Here is a 16640-nt window from a genome sequence, read left to right as displayed (position 1 = left end):
CTTCATTTAGTTTTGTATTTACTTCATGTCTGTTAACTATGTTTCTTAATTCTTTAACATACAGATATAAATGTAAAGTCAGCCATTCTTTATAAGGTGAATTTAAGTCAGAAACTTTCTTTTCAGAAGGGGCATAATCATAGGCTTTTAATCCCTAGAAAACATAGATATTACGAGAGATTTTGAAGGGCATGGATAGGATCTAGTCCCTTGTTAATTTTCAAAGGGAGATCTAGTTGTTCTCTGCAATTCTTCCCCTAATTCTTTCCCCAAGGAAGTATATGTCAAAGCTAGGAAGAGAAGTCAGGTCCCTTGTCTGAAAGTCCTATGCTTTCACTGTGAAACCATCTTTTCCCTCCTGTTCAGAAGTACCTGCAGTTATATTATCAAGGATGTAATTATAGAAGTGAAGTAGTCCTCATGTGTCAGGCCATAGGATTTTTGTCGGATGGTGAAAAACAAATTTCTCATGGGATAATATTGCGTATAATACAGTTCAAGGGTTTTGAGCTCTCTTTTATATGTCAAACATTATCCATTGTACAAAGTAGGGTATCAGGTAAGATGAATTATTGACTTGGTTTATTACATCAGTTTTTAAATTATACCATTTTGCTAAAGCTTATATTAAATTATTCTTAATATCGGAACCCTTCAAATAACACTGACAAAATATTTGAATTAGCAATGAAAGAAAAACACTGGAATAAAAAACAGTCCTGCTTTTTCCATTTTTTATTATCTCTTTCATTTATTTATTTATTAATTTGCTAATAGTTGCCCATTAAATTTTATTTATACAAGACAAGTCATCTCAAATGCCTGGGCAAAAGAGCACTTGAAAATAATTAACATTGAACCTGATAGTAGGGCTATCTGCCCCACTTTTGGAAGTAGCCCATGTAGAGAGTAACTGTTAATATTAAAAGGCAAATTGGAAGGGATTACTCAGCACAAGCAGCAAAATTTTGCATTGTACTGATTCAAAGCAATAGGTAGATCTCTTCATTTGTATCTTACCTAGGTGTTGGAATAGACTTGCATATAACATTTGTCGAAAAAAAGGGAAAATCTGTTACAGTTAATGTAGTTATTAACGTACAAATTCTGGCTTTTCTATGAGTTTTCTATTCTCTTATCACCACTACAAGATCATCACATTGATACTTTTTCTCTGTTAAGAAGTTATGCAATTGTCTCTACTCTTTTGCTCAGCTTTGGAAAATACACCTATTTATGTACACAAACACCCCCATCAAATAAGTTCCTCAGTATGAGGAATAAGTTCCTCCCTTCAGTAATAGAAAGTTATGAAACTGCAGTACAACCCAAAATAACTCTTCCCACCCCTTCCACTAACAGTCCTGTGAACAACAGCTAATTGCCAGTTGTCTCAACTTAATTAAATTCTCATCAGTTCTTATGCTGTGGCAAGAACTCTCCCAAGCTACAGGAGTCAGGAAAAGGCATTATTCAAGAGAAAGGCGGCGTCAGTAGGGCATGGTAACCAAGCATGCGACTGCATGAAGAGACAGAAAAAAAACTACAAAAGGTGACAGGCTGACTTTATCTAGACTTGTAAAGGTGAAAGTTCATGTAAGCTTTAATTGTTCAACTTGACAGCATTGTCTGCAGCACTGCATCTGATGTTGCTGGGGTTGACAGTGAGGTGCAATGCTTCCAGCTGTTCTTAGAAACGCATTCTGTTGCAGAACTAGAGAGTTCTTCATTTTACTGTAGTGATTGTGTCATTTTTTATATTCACTGAAGGTGAAATGCAAAGGTTTGCCAACAAACATTTATTCCTCTACAGGAACTTCCCAAGTTTCTTGAAGACCTTGCTTCAACTGATGCTGATCTGCCTTGGAACAGGTCTAAGAATCGTTTCCCAAACATAAAACCATGTATGTGTGTTTACTGATACCCGTTTTTTCTCTCTACCTTCGATAGTGCAGCAGATATTTGGAATGCAACTGTATTTTTGTTTGATCTATCTTTGAAATGGCAGAACAATCATGTCCACGTTATGAAATAATTTTATGTCAAGTGATCTGTCTTTTCGTTGGGTTTTTTTGAAGACAGTTTTATTTGCAAGTAGCTTTCAACCTGCTCTCACAAGCTTTAATATGCAGGTGCAAGAAACTGTAGCCTCAGTAGTTTCTTAGCTTTGTAATTCAAGCCATGTAGCAAACTCTTAAACGTTCTTTCTTGGGTTTTTTTTTTCCGTTTAGTGAGGAGTAATTTTTTTAAAACATATAAAATCCACATGTTTGTGCATTCAGCTACCTCAGGAGCCTGGGTAGGCTTTCTTGTGGATACGTGTACATGTGCTGCAAAGGTTCCACAGATCAGAGTGACTGTATGATAACTTATAAGCCAAGGCTAGATTTTATCACAGGAGACAGGAGTCTGTCTCTCTGTACTCAACACTGCTTCATTTTTCAGTTAATAAGACAAGAAATGTCATTATTATTTTAGGCATTAGCTGTGATGTGAGATGGGGAGCATGGCATTCCTTGGTTAATAATGCTACATTCTGTGCTGTTAACTTTTCAGAGCAGCTGTTCCTGCTATCTACTGGCTTGTTTAAGACATACTCTAAGTTACAGTCACTAAAAAAATTATATTTGTGACACACAGTGAAATATAAACAGATGAGTTTCGTGAATCTTTAACTTTGTATTCTAACTTTTTTTTTAAGTTGAGGACCAAACATCAAAATCTAGGATATTTTGTTTCAGCATTTACTTATTCCCATATGACATCTTGCCTGGTTTTTGTAATTTCTGCATACACACCATAGGACCAAATCAGAAACCCTCAGTCTTTTTTTTTTCTGTAATAATGAGCTTACCTTATGTAAAAGAAGTAAACGTCTGTAAAAGTGCCAGGATCTGGCTCAGAGCTGTGACCTGGACAGCAGGTACACAGGAAAGACTGTCAGACCCCTGACCCTGCTGTCTGATTCACATGGAGGTTGTCTGTGCTAGAACAGCACAGCTTAAACTCCACTGGCTACTTTTAGGCAGAGCGTCCTCCCGTACATATGTCAAATTTGATGGTTTGGCATGTTCACCATTTTAATAAAAAAGTATTATATTAAAATATGTCTGGAACATTAAAGGATGACCACACAGTAACGAAAATTGGTTAAATTGCATTTATAATTAGTGTTTAACTATGTCAGCTGTTGTTAGATTAACAACAATAACATTATTTATGATTTCTTAGCACTCTAGGAACACTTGTTATGTGCATATATGGTTTTTGAACAAATCTTTCCGTTAACTAGACTTTATTTCCATGATAGATAATAACAACAGAGTAAAGCTGATGCCTGACGCTGGTATTCCTGGATCTGACTACATTAATGCCAGCTATGTGTCTGTAAGTGGAAAGTCTCTCGCATTTTTACTATATTTGTTTTCTGGTAGAAAGAGTCAAAAATAACTTGCAACAACAGGATCATAATTTTTCTTCCATTCACTACAGCTACTGGTGCTATGGCATGGTTCAAGTGACTCCTGTGGCATTGAACATGACTAGTTAAAAATATAAATTACCCCATTTTCATTGATAAGCGATGATTTTCAGTAGTAATCAAAACTGTGTCCAGCAAATTCCTTTCTATAAATTGTTTTATAACATTATTATTAAAGACAATAGTGAAACTCCCACTGAGGTCAGTTGATTAGAGACAGGCATTATTTTGTCTCTTGGTTCAGGAGTTGGAGCTATTGTATATGAACAGGACAAAGTAAAGATAACTGAACTTAAAAGTTTCATAGAAATGGCTAATAATTTTGGTGAGTAGGACTGGTATGCCTCTTATTATGTTGTGAAAGTTATGATGGAGGAAAATACAAATAGGCTTCTTGAAGAAGAAATGAGTATTGTACTCCTAACCCTCAGCTTTCTTCTGAGACCTTCCATTTTCTAGTTGTGTTCTCAGTAAATTCTTTGTCTATATTATTCTTCTCCACTCTTGCCTATCTCATTTGTTCCATTTAAGATCAAAGTATCACTCATAATTATGCATTTATTTTGTTGTAGAAGTGGCTGGTGGTCTCAGGTGAGGTCAAAACTTCATTTGCACTAAGCCCTATTTAAGCACATAGCAAGACATGCAGACTGTAGTCTAAACAGAAGACACAATGGCGAGTAGAGTTACTTCTAGGTAGCGAAGAGACATTCACAGGGAATAAGCAGTAGAGGTGAGAATGGGTGTCTTAACAGCATCTTCCTTTCTCATAAGCAAAAGCTGTTTATTCACTTTATGTGGAATGTCCTGATTCTGACAGGTAGCAGGAACGAAGAGCCGTGCCATGCTGTTACTTGAGTCTGGGACTACACACAGAACTGCTGAGGAGACCAGACAGCTTGGAGCATGGCCTCGCCTTTACCCTTCCTGACACTGGTGTGTCAAGGCTTAGCAGAGAACAGTAATGGCAACTTCCAAAAAGCTGCAGCAAAAGCCAGCTGCAGAGTGTTGCCCGCTAAGATTTTGCATGTCTTTACTGCATACAGGCATCTCGCTTTAGGTCACTCTTCATCAGTGAATAGACGGCTGTAATGTTACCATTTCTCAGGGCTCAAGCTTTGCCCTTTATATGCTCTCACTTTCCATGTTTGTGGATGTGTAGATATATGCATGCAGTTACCTGTAAATATACAATATGTCTGTGTGTGTATATTTACCTACCTATTTATCTGGGTGTGTATACATATGCATACCTATAAAGAGAGGGAAAGTGAGATCTGGTATATAGTTTTAAAAAATGGGAACCTGGATACTACTTTTATTTTCATTGGTTAAGCCAGAAAAAGTCGGTAACCGAACTGTGAGCTTTACATCCCTGAGTTCCAGTTTCTCACCTCACTCTTAAACTAGGGAGGATTAACATAGTTTCTCACCGCCACCTGTTCTGTATATTATAGACAGAAAAAGTAGCAGGCAGCTGTGAATTATAGGGCTATAATTCCAACAAGGACCTTCGGTGGTGCTATAAACCACTGTGTCAGTTGTTTTGAGCAATAAGCAGAAGTCTGTGATATTATAGACTGCTAGCTCTACAGCATAAATTTATTGCTATTATTGCCATTGTTGTTATTTTAGACCTTCTGTAGTACATAGAGTTCCTGTAGGATACGCTTAGTTTCTTTGAGAAAACAGATCCACGAGAACCCATGCACTGACAGCGTTTACACAGATTTTTTTCAACAAACTTCTTTCTCCCCAAGTTTTACATCAATTTACAGATTAACTAAACAGTAGAATCGAACACTAAAATAAAAGTCAATCCCTACAGTAGGTTTCTCAAAGACCTTTTATGAGAGATCATTTGTGTGAGTAAACTCCATCCCTAAGTTACAGCAGATCCCTGAGGATCACTGGAAGGACAATGTCACCAGTGTGGTGTGTAGCTTGCACTAGCTCTCAGACCGCTCCTTAGTAGCTTCCCTGGCTCCGGTGCTCCTTAGCACGATTTGATTCTACTTTGTTGGCTTCTCCCTGACACAGTTCTTGGTAGCCTCTGGCTGGATCTGCAGTTAGGCTGGTATGAAGGCTTAGATATTTTTAAATGGGAATTACTGACCTGATGTCCCTGTAATTTTTCTGATAAATACATTTCTATTGGGATGGCATTTCCCAAACTTTAGTAGAGCATTAGTTCATAACTGATCTACACGGTGGAAAAAATGCCATTACTTCTTTAGGTTTCCAAGGCCATCTGCCACACAATGATTAGCCAGGCCTATGCTAATTCATTTCCTACGTCTGACAAGGTTCTAGCCTTAGGCATGATAGCTACAGGCACAACTGTGAGTCACATGCAAACTCTTTTTTTCCTTGCCAGCCATTATGTATTAAGTATTTTCTTTTTCTTAGGGTTATTTATGTCCAAATGAGTTTATTGCAACACAGGGACCATTACCAGGAACAGTGGGCGATTTCTGGAGAATGGTGTGGGAGACGAGAGCAAAAACACTTGTGATGCTTACACAATGTTTTGAAAAAGGACGGGTAAGTTACCAGTGTACCAATTAACACGATTTGATATAACTGGAAATTTTGTATGTAGTTTCTGTCAAGATTATAATATGATCATTGTTAATTAGTAATCATCTCCCTGCAGATAAGATGTCATCAGTACTGGCCAGAAGATAATAAACCAGTTACTGTGTTTGGGGATATAGTGATTACTAAATTGATGGAAGATATTCAAATAGACTGGACCATCAGAGATCTTAAAATTGAAAGGGTAAGCCAGAATTGGAAGCTGATTTAATAAAACCCATCCAACACCTCAAAGAACATCAGATGTGTTCCATCCCACCCAACTATACCTCAATATTATTCTTTTACTCTTTTAATGCATATGTATTGTACTGCCTGGTTTTCCTGCCTTTTGTTTTCATTCCTGGGTTTGTTACTTTTTTTCCTGACAATTTTCTCCAGTTTCTGTCACAAAGAGCTCAGATATGTGGCTGACATGCTATGAAGGGCCTATCAAGGTTACTGAACCTCTGGTCTGGTGGGAGGTGAAGTTTCTATTTGGACACCTCAGTTGTCTCTTCTAGAAAGGAGTAATCCTAACCATTCTGGGATCAGACAAATCCCTTTGAATGTGTCCCTCTCAGATTAAAGGGCAAGATTCTCTGGTGCAGTGCAGCTGTTTTTCATTGTACCAGCAGTCGTATTGGCCTCCACCCCCAGGAGATTCAGCCAATATAAATGAGAATCATCAGTATTACTCCCACTCTTTGTGCTGGGAAGGGGGGGTGGGGGTTAGAGCATAGATGGTCATCTTTGTTATGGTCCATAACTACAGTTTCCAGTCTTTGGAAAAATTAGCACCCAGCATTAAGTCAGATGAGTAGGTGGGCTCAGAAAGCAATCTGGGCAATGGGCAATCTGGGAATAATGACCCAATCAGCCTTCTTTTGCACTGCTAACGTTGGCATGTGTTGCATGTAGTGCAGTCAGATCCTAGAACCTGAACTCGGCTATCCAAATACAGGCATTACCATCCTGTGTCATGCACATGTGACAAAAGGAACACAGCAGATAGGGGATTGTCTCGGTGGTCACCCTGTCAGGATATGTTAGGCACATAATACGGGACAATTGAACATTTTAAAATGAGATAAGATAAACTTTCTTTCAGCTAAAATAAGATGTAAGACTTTCATTGTAAGAACTACCCTGCACAAGAAGCTATGTCCCTTATAAGCCTTTCATTAAATGTGCTGTATTTCTGGCTTTAAGACTGTACTTTGTCTTCCATTCACAAATGGATGGATTTTGTGTGATCTTCCAGTGAAGGTAAAGAGCATATGTGAGGGAAATCATTCACAATTATTGCCATATTGCATGCAAAGTCACTTCTCTTGGTTTTATGTTGATCAGTTTTAAAAATATAGACCCAAAGCATTTGCTACACATAATTGTTCACAGTTGTTCAATGTTTCTTGCAATATGAAAAGAGCAAGTGGTTGTTTCAAAATAAATCTAAAAAAAGGAACTGTTTAATTACACAAAAGTTGATTAAACTTCCGTAGTCCTTGCTGTAAGATACTGTGAACGAAAAACTTACGGGGCTTCATAAAATCTGGAGAAATTAGTGGAAAAAAATTCTTACAAGTACTATTAAATTTCAAGATACCATCTCTGACTGAGGCAGTTCACGTCACAAACTATTAAGAATGGAAAGGATATTCTGTGGAACTATGGATACGTTGTTGTCATGTTTTAGAATTTTCCCTAAAATTTTTCTTTAACTACTTTCGGAAACAGGATGTTGGTCTATACAGGCCTTTGGCATGATGCTGTGCTTTTATTCTTATGTCCTTCATAGTTAATTTAGATATTGGACCATAACCAGCTCTTGTCTTTGAGTTAATATTGCTGCTGCTCAGATTGAGAAGACATCAAACACTTAGAAAATATATCAGTGTTTACCAACGTATGCGTGTTTGCCTTTATTACATTAAATCAGTCTTAGAATGGTTGCTTTTCCCTAAATAAATTTGTTGTCTCAGTTCACTAAAGTTATAAATGAGCTATAGAAGCTTCAACCCGTAATCTACAAATTACATTGATATAGTGACTGAAGTCAGAGGGAGAGTGACTGTTGAAGTCATTTATACTTCCTGAAAGATGGACTTGATGCCATCTCTCAAAAAACCTGCCATAAGATCTGTGCATAACAAACTATGCCTTGACACAAGTACATCTTATAATTAGTATGCTATTCTGCCTTTCTATTTTACACTAAATTGCTGAGAAGGTTGCATGCAGCTTACCAGATCGTCTGTCACATTTCTGCTGAAAATACTGTCTTATTTTATATTTTTCAGCATGGAGACTGCATGATGGTGCGGCAGTGTAACTTTACGTCTTGGCCAGAACATGGGGTCCCTGAAACTACTGCACCAATTATCCATTTTGTAAAACTTATCCGTGCAAGTCGAGCACATGATAATACACCAATGGTGGTTCACTGCAGGTAAGCATATTCACCAAATCATCATTTAGTATCTTAGAATTTCATGTGCATATTAATGCTTAGGGAAGTTGCCAGAAGAACAATGCAAACTGAGTGCACAGGTCTGGTTCAAGTATGGACAGCAGTGAAGGTTGTTCTAGCAGTGCTCCTTAGTCCTTTCTAGGAGGTAAAATGCCAGTGTGTCTGTTCTTCCATTCATGGAAATACCATTGAGGTGATGTCAGTGGAATCGTTACTTCAACAATTACCATAAGGTACTGCTGGATTTATCTCAATCTTCCTCTTTATCGTAAGAAGAGGAATAGCAACTGACATGTTGATTTGAATTACTTCTATGATAATTATAGCTCTTCTTAAGAAATAAGTATTAAAAATTGTATTTTAAATGTACATGTCACATATCAAGAGGGAAACTTTGGGAGCCACAGAGAATGACAAATAGGAATAAGGGTTTGCATATGCCAGATTTTAAGCTTGGATGCCTGTAAACAGCTAAAACCTATATTTAGGCTCTTAAATATATGGTCTGGTGGTCAGAGGTGTTCAGCTGTCATAGTTCCCATTGATTTCATACTCAACACTCTTAAACGGCTATTTCAAAGAGTAAGGGTGTGGGGAGGGCTAAGTCTTCAAGAAGGTGGTGAGTGTGGCTGCATTTTATATGCAGGTCAGTGTTCCCACCGACTGAGTGGGCATACTCCAAAATAGTGATCTGAACTCAGAGGTCTGCTATTGATTCTTTGCTTCATTCTCACTCAGCGTGAATCTGGAAATATGTGGAAGGAAAAGCTGGGTTTGGTGCCACAAATCTGTTCCCTAACTGTCCCGTTATAGATAGTTGGAAAAGTCCTTTAAGATCATCAAGTCCAAGATTAGCGTGCATGGGAGTTAAATTTTTATTTGTCCTCAGTGCCCTACAGGTGCCACCCACAATGAGTGATAAAGCCTTATTTTATTTGATATCCTTGTCACTGACAGTTTGACATTTCCCTCTGCAGGGGCCAGAGAGACTGTTACTGGAGGGAACTACACTGTCTTCATGTTTTGAGGACACTTATGTGCTCTGGGGCCCCTTTGCAATGAATCGCCTTTTCAGAACACAGACACATAAAGGAGCCAGCATGGGCCAGATACTCCACCTGTGCTCTCATTCTCAGTGTTATAAAGCAGCAGTATGTGTTCTCATAGCCAGAAAGCTTATTAATTACTTTCTGCTCATTAGATCTTGCAGGTTCAAGGGAGTTTTGCTATGCATTTCCTGATTATCTGCAGTGATATGCTCTGCATTTATTACACTAATTGCAGAGAAGTCTGATAGTGATTTTGAGAAAATCCTATTCGTTTTCAAACCTTGAAATAAAGCTACCAGTATGTTTTGCACACATCCTCCTTTCAAAAATAGCATCACAGAATACAGGTGTGATTTAAAAAAATCTTGCGATATTTTCTTTGAATTAGTGAGCTCCAGAAAATTCACAGAAAAGCTGTAGGACTATTTTTCCACATATGCAGCTTTGGTTTAGTTATATCTTATTTGTCCAATCCAACCCCTTGTAAAATCAAAATCAGAACATGGCTCAAATCCAAATTTCGCTTGATTTCATTCAACAAGGAGACAAACACACACAGTGAAAAAGATTTAATTTTTTCTGAAGTTTTATTTTCACAATAAAATTAATTTAACCAGAATATTCTAAGAAAATACTTTATATTAAAAAAATGAACATTAAAACTTGTGTATTGTTTGCAGTGCTGGTGTTGGAAGAACAGGTGTTTATATTGCACTTGACCATTTAACCCAACATGTAAATGACCATGATTTTGTGGATATCTATGGACTTGTAGCTGAGTTAAGAAGTGAAAGAATGTGTATGGTACAGAATCTGGTAAGATTTATATATTTATCTATTCTGTTCTCCTGCTGTTAAAAAATTAGTCATCTGATTATCTGATTTCCTACAAAACAAGACTAGAAAGGTCTTAACAATCGGCTGCCTAATACATTTTCTACCAGATCCTGGGTCTATCTGGATTTCAAGCATTGTGCAAATGTATTCTTTTTACTTATTAAGTATATTTGGCAGGCAAAGTCTTGACAAGTGCTGAAATGAGTTCTAAGATATTTAATTTTTAGAACCTAAATCATAATTTGTCAGACTTTGAGAAAGTTCATTTCAAGTTTTGGGTGAAGAACAGGTGTGAAATAAAAAGATGGATCTGCTCATACACTACTTAATTTGGCTTTATTTACTACTTAACTGTATTTTTTTGTATGTATAGCATAGTCCTCCATACTTTTAAATATTCATTTACCTTTGACCTCATTCTCGACTGGAAAAACCAATCTAAACTCCACTGAAAATTAAGACCTTTATTCTAGAGATCCATATTTGTCTAGTGGATCTGCTAAAGTTTATCATCTTGCCCAGACAAGTACAAGGGCTAGTTTGAAGTAATGCCATGTTATTGCTTCAGTAAGCAAGCTATTGAAAAGCCTAATGGTACTGCATACTGCAGGGGCCTGCGAAAGTCTGTTTAAATTACCTGTGGCTCTGGAGCTAAGACCCTAAAACATATCCATGTAAACAAATTTCTCTTATAAATCTGAGACACTTGAAAACTGATGGCAGCTCTGAAACAAACAAACAAAAAAAAATTGAGCAGAAAAAGTACACTAATGTGTTTACCCTTGCAAAAGTCAAATAAGTTTAAGTTATTTTGGTCATCTCCATCTGTGAATGGACAAGGTCCTGGGCAATGTGCTTTAGCTGACCCAGCTTGAGCAGTGGCGGTTGCACTAGGTGATCCCAAGAGGTCCCCTCCAACCTAAACGAATATGTGATTTGGCTCATTTTCTGCTTCTACGTACCCAGTCCTTCTCCTGCATGAAGATATGCTTAATCCATTTATTTTCTTTCTATCTGTTTTCATGCTTTTATTTCATTCTTACACAGCCTTTTTTTTTTTTCTCTTTTTAGTAATCATTACCCAGAGTTACTTTATGTCCTTGGAAGTGTCAGATTAGCTTTAGGAGCCCGCTTTTTGCATTACATTCTGTTAAAAATGATGCTACAGTCTAAGAAGTATCCCTAGAAATAATGTGGTTTTTTGCTCTTAGCAATGGTGTGTGCTCCTAGAACATGTAGATTTACTTGAACTTTTGCATTTGAGTGCACCCTGCTGGTTTTCTCTATGCTAGAAAGAGGAAAAAATTCTTATCTAAAGATTACATTCATGTGGTTTGGTTTCTTCAGTCTGAATCTAGTGGCAAAAAGTAATCAAACAACTTTTCGTTGAAGAAACCTTTACAGAAAATTGTGTAAGAACCTATTAGTTTCAGTTGTGATTAGTCTAATTTCATGTATCTTACTGGGCATAAGAATTAACATGTTTTGAGAAATTTTAATGCATTGTGCCTCATAGTGAATTAAATCAGATCAGGCATATGTGAGATCATCAAAGTATTGAGATTTCTGGGTTAAACTGCAGTTACTTTGAGAACATCTAAATGTTATACAAAACATTTAAAATTTTTTTTGTATTAGAATTACATTTTTCTTCTAATCAAGCATCTTTAAAATCATGTCTTACAGGCACAATATATATTTTTGCATCAATGTGTATTGGATCTGTTGACAAGCAGGGGAAGTAGTCAGCCCATATGTTTTGTAAATTATTCAGCACTGCAAAAGATGGACTCTCTGGATGCCATGGAAGGTATGGAGATACAGATTGTCTCAAATATTATTTTTTCATAGCAGGTGCATTGACTTGTCCAGACTAAGAAGTAGAAACAAATACTTTGACATGCATTTTTTGGCCTCAGAAGTGCAATTTTCTAGCGTTTTGCTGCCCTTTAGTCTCCTTCATGGTAATAGTCATTGCTCAAGCTTTCCACTTTTTCCCTTGCAAGGTTTAAAATTTAAAAAATTCAGCCAAAACAGTTATCTGCCATTAGTTACTATTTGTTTACAAGGCAAGTTAATGGAATGTATCTGTTTCTTTTGTAGGTGATGTGGAGCTTGAATGGGAAGAAACTACCATGTAAATACTAAGATTAAATATTAAAGCTAATGAGATTTTGAAAGTCAAAGTCATATTTTTCTAAGCACAGGGGCCAAAGTGAATTCCCCTATTTTGATGATTAAAACAAAACCAGATGATTGAAACAGCTTTTCTTCTATCAATGTGCCTTCACAAATATGTTAAAGTATTTTATTCAGATCACTGAGCAATAATGATTTGGAGTACTTTTGCACAGACTGCGCTTCTGGTGTTATATGAATACTGCATTCAGTATGTATTTAAATAGACAGTGTGTTTGAACATATTCCTTTTTTCCAGTTATCTTTGTAAAGGAAGAAAAATGAGCCAAATATGATGTAAAAATTTCATATTCCCATTGAACTTATTTTGGTGTGAATTTGCTGTGTTCTTTGTGGTTTGGTTTTAAGTAAAAGCTACAGTTCCTTGAATCATTCTTGCTAGATTGGTTTCAGTGTTGTCAGCTCTTGCAGATTAATTCCAATACCATCACAGTGATCTTTACCTAAATGTATGTTCTTGTGTTTTGAATCTTTTTTTTTACAAGTGGTAGCATATCAGCTCGTGATCCTGAACAGCTGAAGAGTCACCTTCTGACATGGGGAGGATTATTCAGCTTTTACACAGCACACAGTAGCTCTTCAGGGACGCTTTGGGCTATTTAAACTATCTTATAATCAGTAGGTTGTTTTTTTAAATATACAATGGTGATTGCACATGTCCAGTGCTGAGGAAAGCATTTTACATTCCTGCTACTTTTTAAAGCAGATGATAAAACAAAGTAAAACTATAAATTTATTATATGTTAGATTGACTTGAGTAATAGAATGTTTGTAAATCATTCACGTTTCTTGAATATAACACTGGTCAGTATTTTGAAAGGTTACTCAAAATTTAATAATGATATATTTTATAACACAAAGTTGTCAAGTAATAGAGTTGTTGCTCCTTTCTCAGGTTTTGCGAATCACTGTAGACACTGAAAAGTATGGGAACTAATATTTGGAGATTTAATAAAAGAAAACATCTTCCACTCCCACTGATTATCATTATCAGAAATGAACTGAAACAGGAATGAGAGAAGCAGGAAACTCTTATCTGAGAAGCAAAGTGAAAACTGGCAGAGTAAGAAGACTATAGAGAGATACAATATGAGATATACATGTACATATACGTAATATGAGAGAGATATACATGTAAAAACTGTGTGCCCAGGTTTTACATGGAAGTGACAGTATTCAGTTGATATTATGGGGGGGAGGGGGGTGATAGCTAAGTTCTTCTCTGTGTAAAGAAGTGTATAATTCCAAATAATACTAAAATTATGACCTTAATCTGAGATGCAAAACATAATACGAAAGAGACTTTGGAGTTGCCATCTTATATTCTGTTCAGACAGAAGAAATCCGTAGCCTTGTTGAGCCTTGTTGAGGCATGAAGCTCAGGAAAAGACAGACAAACCTCGTTAGAACCTTGAAAGATGTATGCATGTGGGGGTGTTTGTGTGCACATACTCTGAACAGAATAGTAAAGGTACAAAACTTTTCCATCTCTTAACTATAGGTACCAGACAGAAAATACTATACAGTATAGAACCTGGTATTTTTTCATAAGTAAATGACGGTAGGTGTTTGATGTCTTTTAGAAGCTGGCAAGGATGGTGCAGTAATGACCCTTTGTAATTTAGCAGAAAGTGCCAAATATCTAAAGTGAAAATCAAAAGGCAGCATTTAAGGAGATGGAAATGGTCTACAGAGATATTTGGGGCAATCTGTCTTTCAGGAAGACTGACGGTATTGTAAACATCACCTGTTGAGCTAAAAGGAAAACAATGCCTTTTAAAGCTGGATAGAGGGAGAGAGAGGTGATGTCCACAGCTGTTCAAGTCTCTGGCAAAGCATTCGGTACAGCTCTGGTTTCATTTGGTTCCTATGAAACATGTGTTCTTCATTTATTATACATGTACTTTAAAGTATTCTGACAAATTGCTTATAGGGACTTACAGATGTTTTTCATGATTTGTATTTGTACTTGGTAGCAGTACATGCAGCACTGTGATAAATTGACATTATAGAGTCATAACGTTTTATAATCTTATATCCACAATGGTGGAATAGCTGTATGTGCGTCATTCCTCTTTCGATTGGAGGAAAAAGCTAAGAAACCTTATGCAACTTACAGATGAACTCCAGAAGTTCCAAATGTGATTAAGTGTTTTCCATTTTATAAAGTGCTTAACGATGAAGATTCCTACATCCTCCTTTAGGGGACCTGCCTGTGGTCAAACAGGACATTCAGTAGCATGCTCGTCTGACACCTTAGTGAGATACTAGAAAATGTGACTCTCGTTCTTGGAGAGGAAAACTGAAAACCTGAAAAGTAATTAAAGTAGTTTATTGTACAATTTGATGTAAGCAATCTGACACGTGCTACTTTGACATGCGTTGTATTGTCTTTAGGGTAAAAGCCAATATTCAGCGTAAACTGGTCACAACTCATAGGATACACAACTCAGGGAAAGACATATCTCCAAGCACTTCTTTCCAAGAACTGGTTTTCAGTATAAATACAGCAGTAGTTTACTGACCTTCTCATGTGCCTGCCAATGATTTACAGGGATAGGGGAGCATCTGTGTATCAGGAGATCCCCCAGACCTCTGTTCAGTCATGAAGAAAGAATTTCCACATAGTCTCTTGCCTTCCAGCCCTCCTTCTCTTATGCAATGGCACCTGTGGTGGTGCTACTGACAGACCTGGAGAGCTGGAGGCAAGCAGAATTTGTCCAATTACTATTTTAAGAATATATATATATATATATAAAGCAGCACACCATTTTAATTTTTAATTTTGCCACTCAATTTTCTATAGATTCTTTGTACTACTAATACAGCAAGAGTATACTCTATCAAAATTAGAAACTGAATTAATAAAAACTGGAGAAGAATACACAAATTCTATAGGATGATTACAATTGTACTGAAATCAGGTCATGCTGTATTAAATTATTCAGGCAATTTCTACAGAGACTGCTAGATCTCCATACATAGAAGAAACAGTCTTTATATATATATTTATAGCCAGTTCTACTGGATATCATTAGAAGAGGCTACTACCAGTGCTCTCAAAAACTGCTCTGTTCTATTTACAAAAGTAATAGAAAGACAGCAGAACATCGCATTCATATTCGATTTAAAGCGACTTTTTATACTGTTAAAGGAGCTGATAAAAATAATTGTGCATTCAAACCTGTGCTTTTAGTGTATACATGGAGCTATTCAGTAATTTAATTTCTTAACATTATGTGAAGATTAAGAATGTGTATTAATCTGTGTAATACCATCTGTGGACTGCTGCCATACAAAGTGTGCTCATATGCAGTTACTAAGACAAAGCAGCGAAGAGCAATGATTCGATCATATTTCATACTAAGGTGACATGACCGTGCGCTTTCTTGGTTGCATACAGAAATTCCAAAGCCTCCTAGATGTGGACGTGAATTTGCAGAGATTCAGGATACAACGTCCTGTGACATCTGTGGGCAGAAGAGATTTTTTCTGGAAATATTTTGACAGCAAGTTACAATAAAACTTGAAAAGTACCTGTTTCAGAACATGTATTATATGCATATTAAGCATTACACAAGATCATTGTCTATTCATGGGAATAAAGAAACAATAAAAATAGATCCAAATTAATTTTTGGTTTTAGAACTACGGAAAGTACCCAATTAGCTCTCTGACTTAGGGGATATACATATGGTAACAGTGAATTCGGGGTTGTTTTATAATTAAGCTACATGCCCATTCAGTGCTGCAAAACCTGCAATGCACTGAGTGCAGCAGGCTGTAACTGGAAACCACTGGCACATAGTGTTGGACATATCTTTGTCATTTTTGGTTTTGAGGAACTGAGTCAGAGAAAATGTACTGAAGGGAGATCCACTGTTTCACCACTCTTGCATGACTGTTGTGTCACCACTCTATGTATGGTGTTGAATAGACAAGTCCTCCCAACATTGTTTTTCATGTTTTGTTCTGTTTTCTCATGCTGTATTGCTTGTCTATATGTGACTATATTAGAAGAAAT

At 36.7% G+C, this 16640-nt stretch overlaps 1 protein-coding gene across 1 annotated transcript in view; it reads left to right on the top strand.

Moving 5' to 3' along the window:
- The window catches only part of PTPRQ (protein tyrosine phosphatase, receptor type, Q), a 108986-nt gene extending 96428 nt beyond the window's left edge, over positions 1-12558 (top strand). The window contains exons 38-45 of the mRNA XM_009882671.1: positions 1814-1904; positions 3311-3387; positions 5891-6025; positions 6138-6263; positions 8362-8510; positions 10261-10396; positions 12104-12227; positions 12521-12558. Of these exons, the coding sequence (XP_009880973.1) occupies positions 1814-1904; positions 3311-3387; positions 5891-6025; positions 6138-6263; positions 8362-8510; positions 10261-10396; positions 12104-12227; positions 12521-12558 (876 nt within the window). The remainder of the gene's footprint in view (positions 1-1813; positions 1905-3310; positions 3388-5890; positions 6026-6137; positions 6264-8361; positions 8511-10260; positions 10397-12103; positions 12228-12520) is intronic.
- Positions 12559-16640: the final 4082 nt, after the last annotated feature.

Source organism: Charadrius vociferus, unplaced genomic scaffold (assembly GCF_000708025.1).
Source record: "Charadrius vociferus isolate BGI_N301 unplaced genomic scaffold, ASM70802v2 scaffold72, whole genome shotgun sequence".
NCBI lineage: Eukaryota > Metazoa > Chordata > Aves > Charadriiformes > Charadriidae > Charadrius > Charadrius vociferus.
The sequence above is the reverse complement of the archived record's forward strand: the minus strand, read 5'-3'. Positions and strand labels throughout refer to the sequence as shown.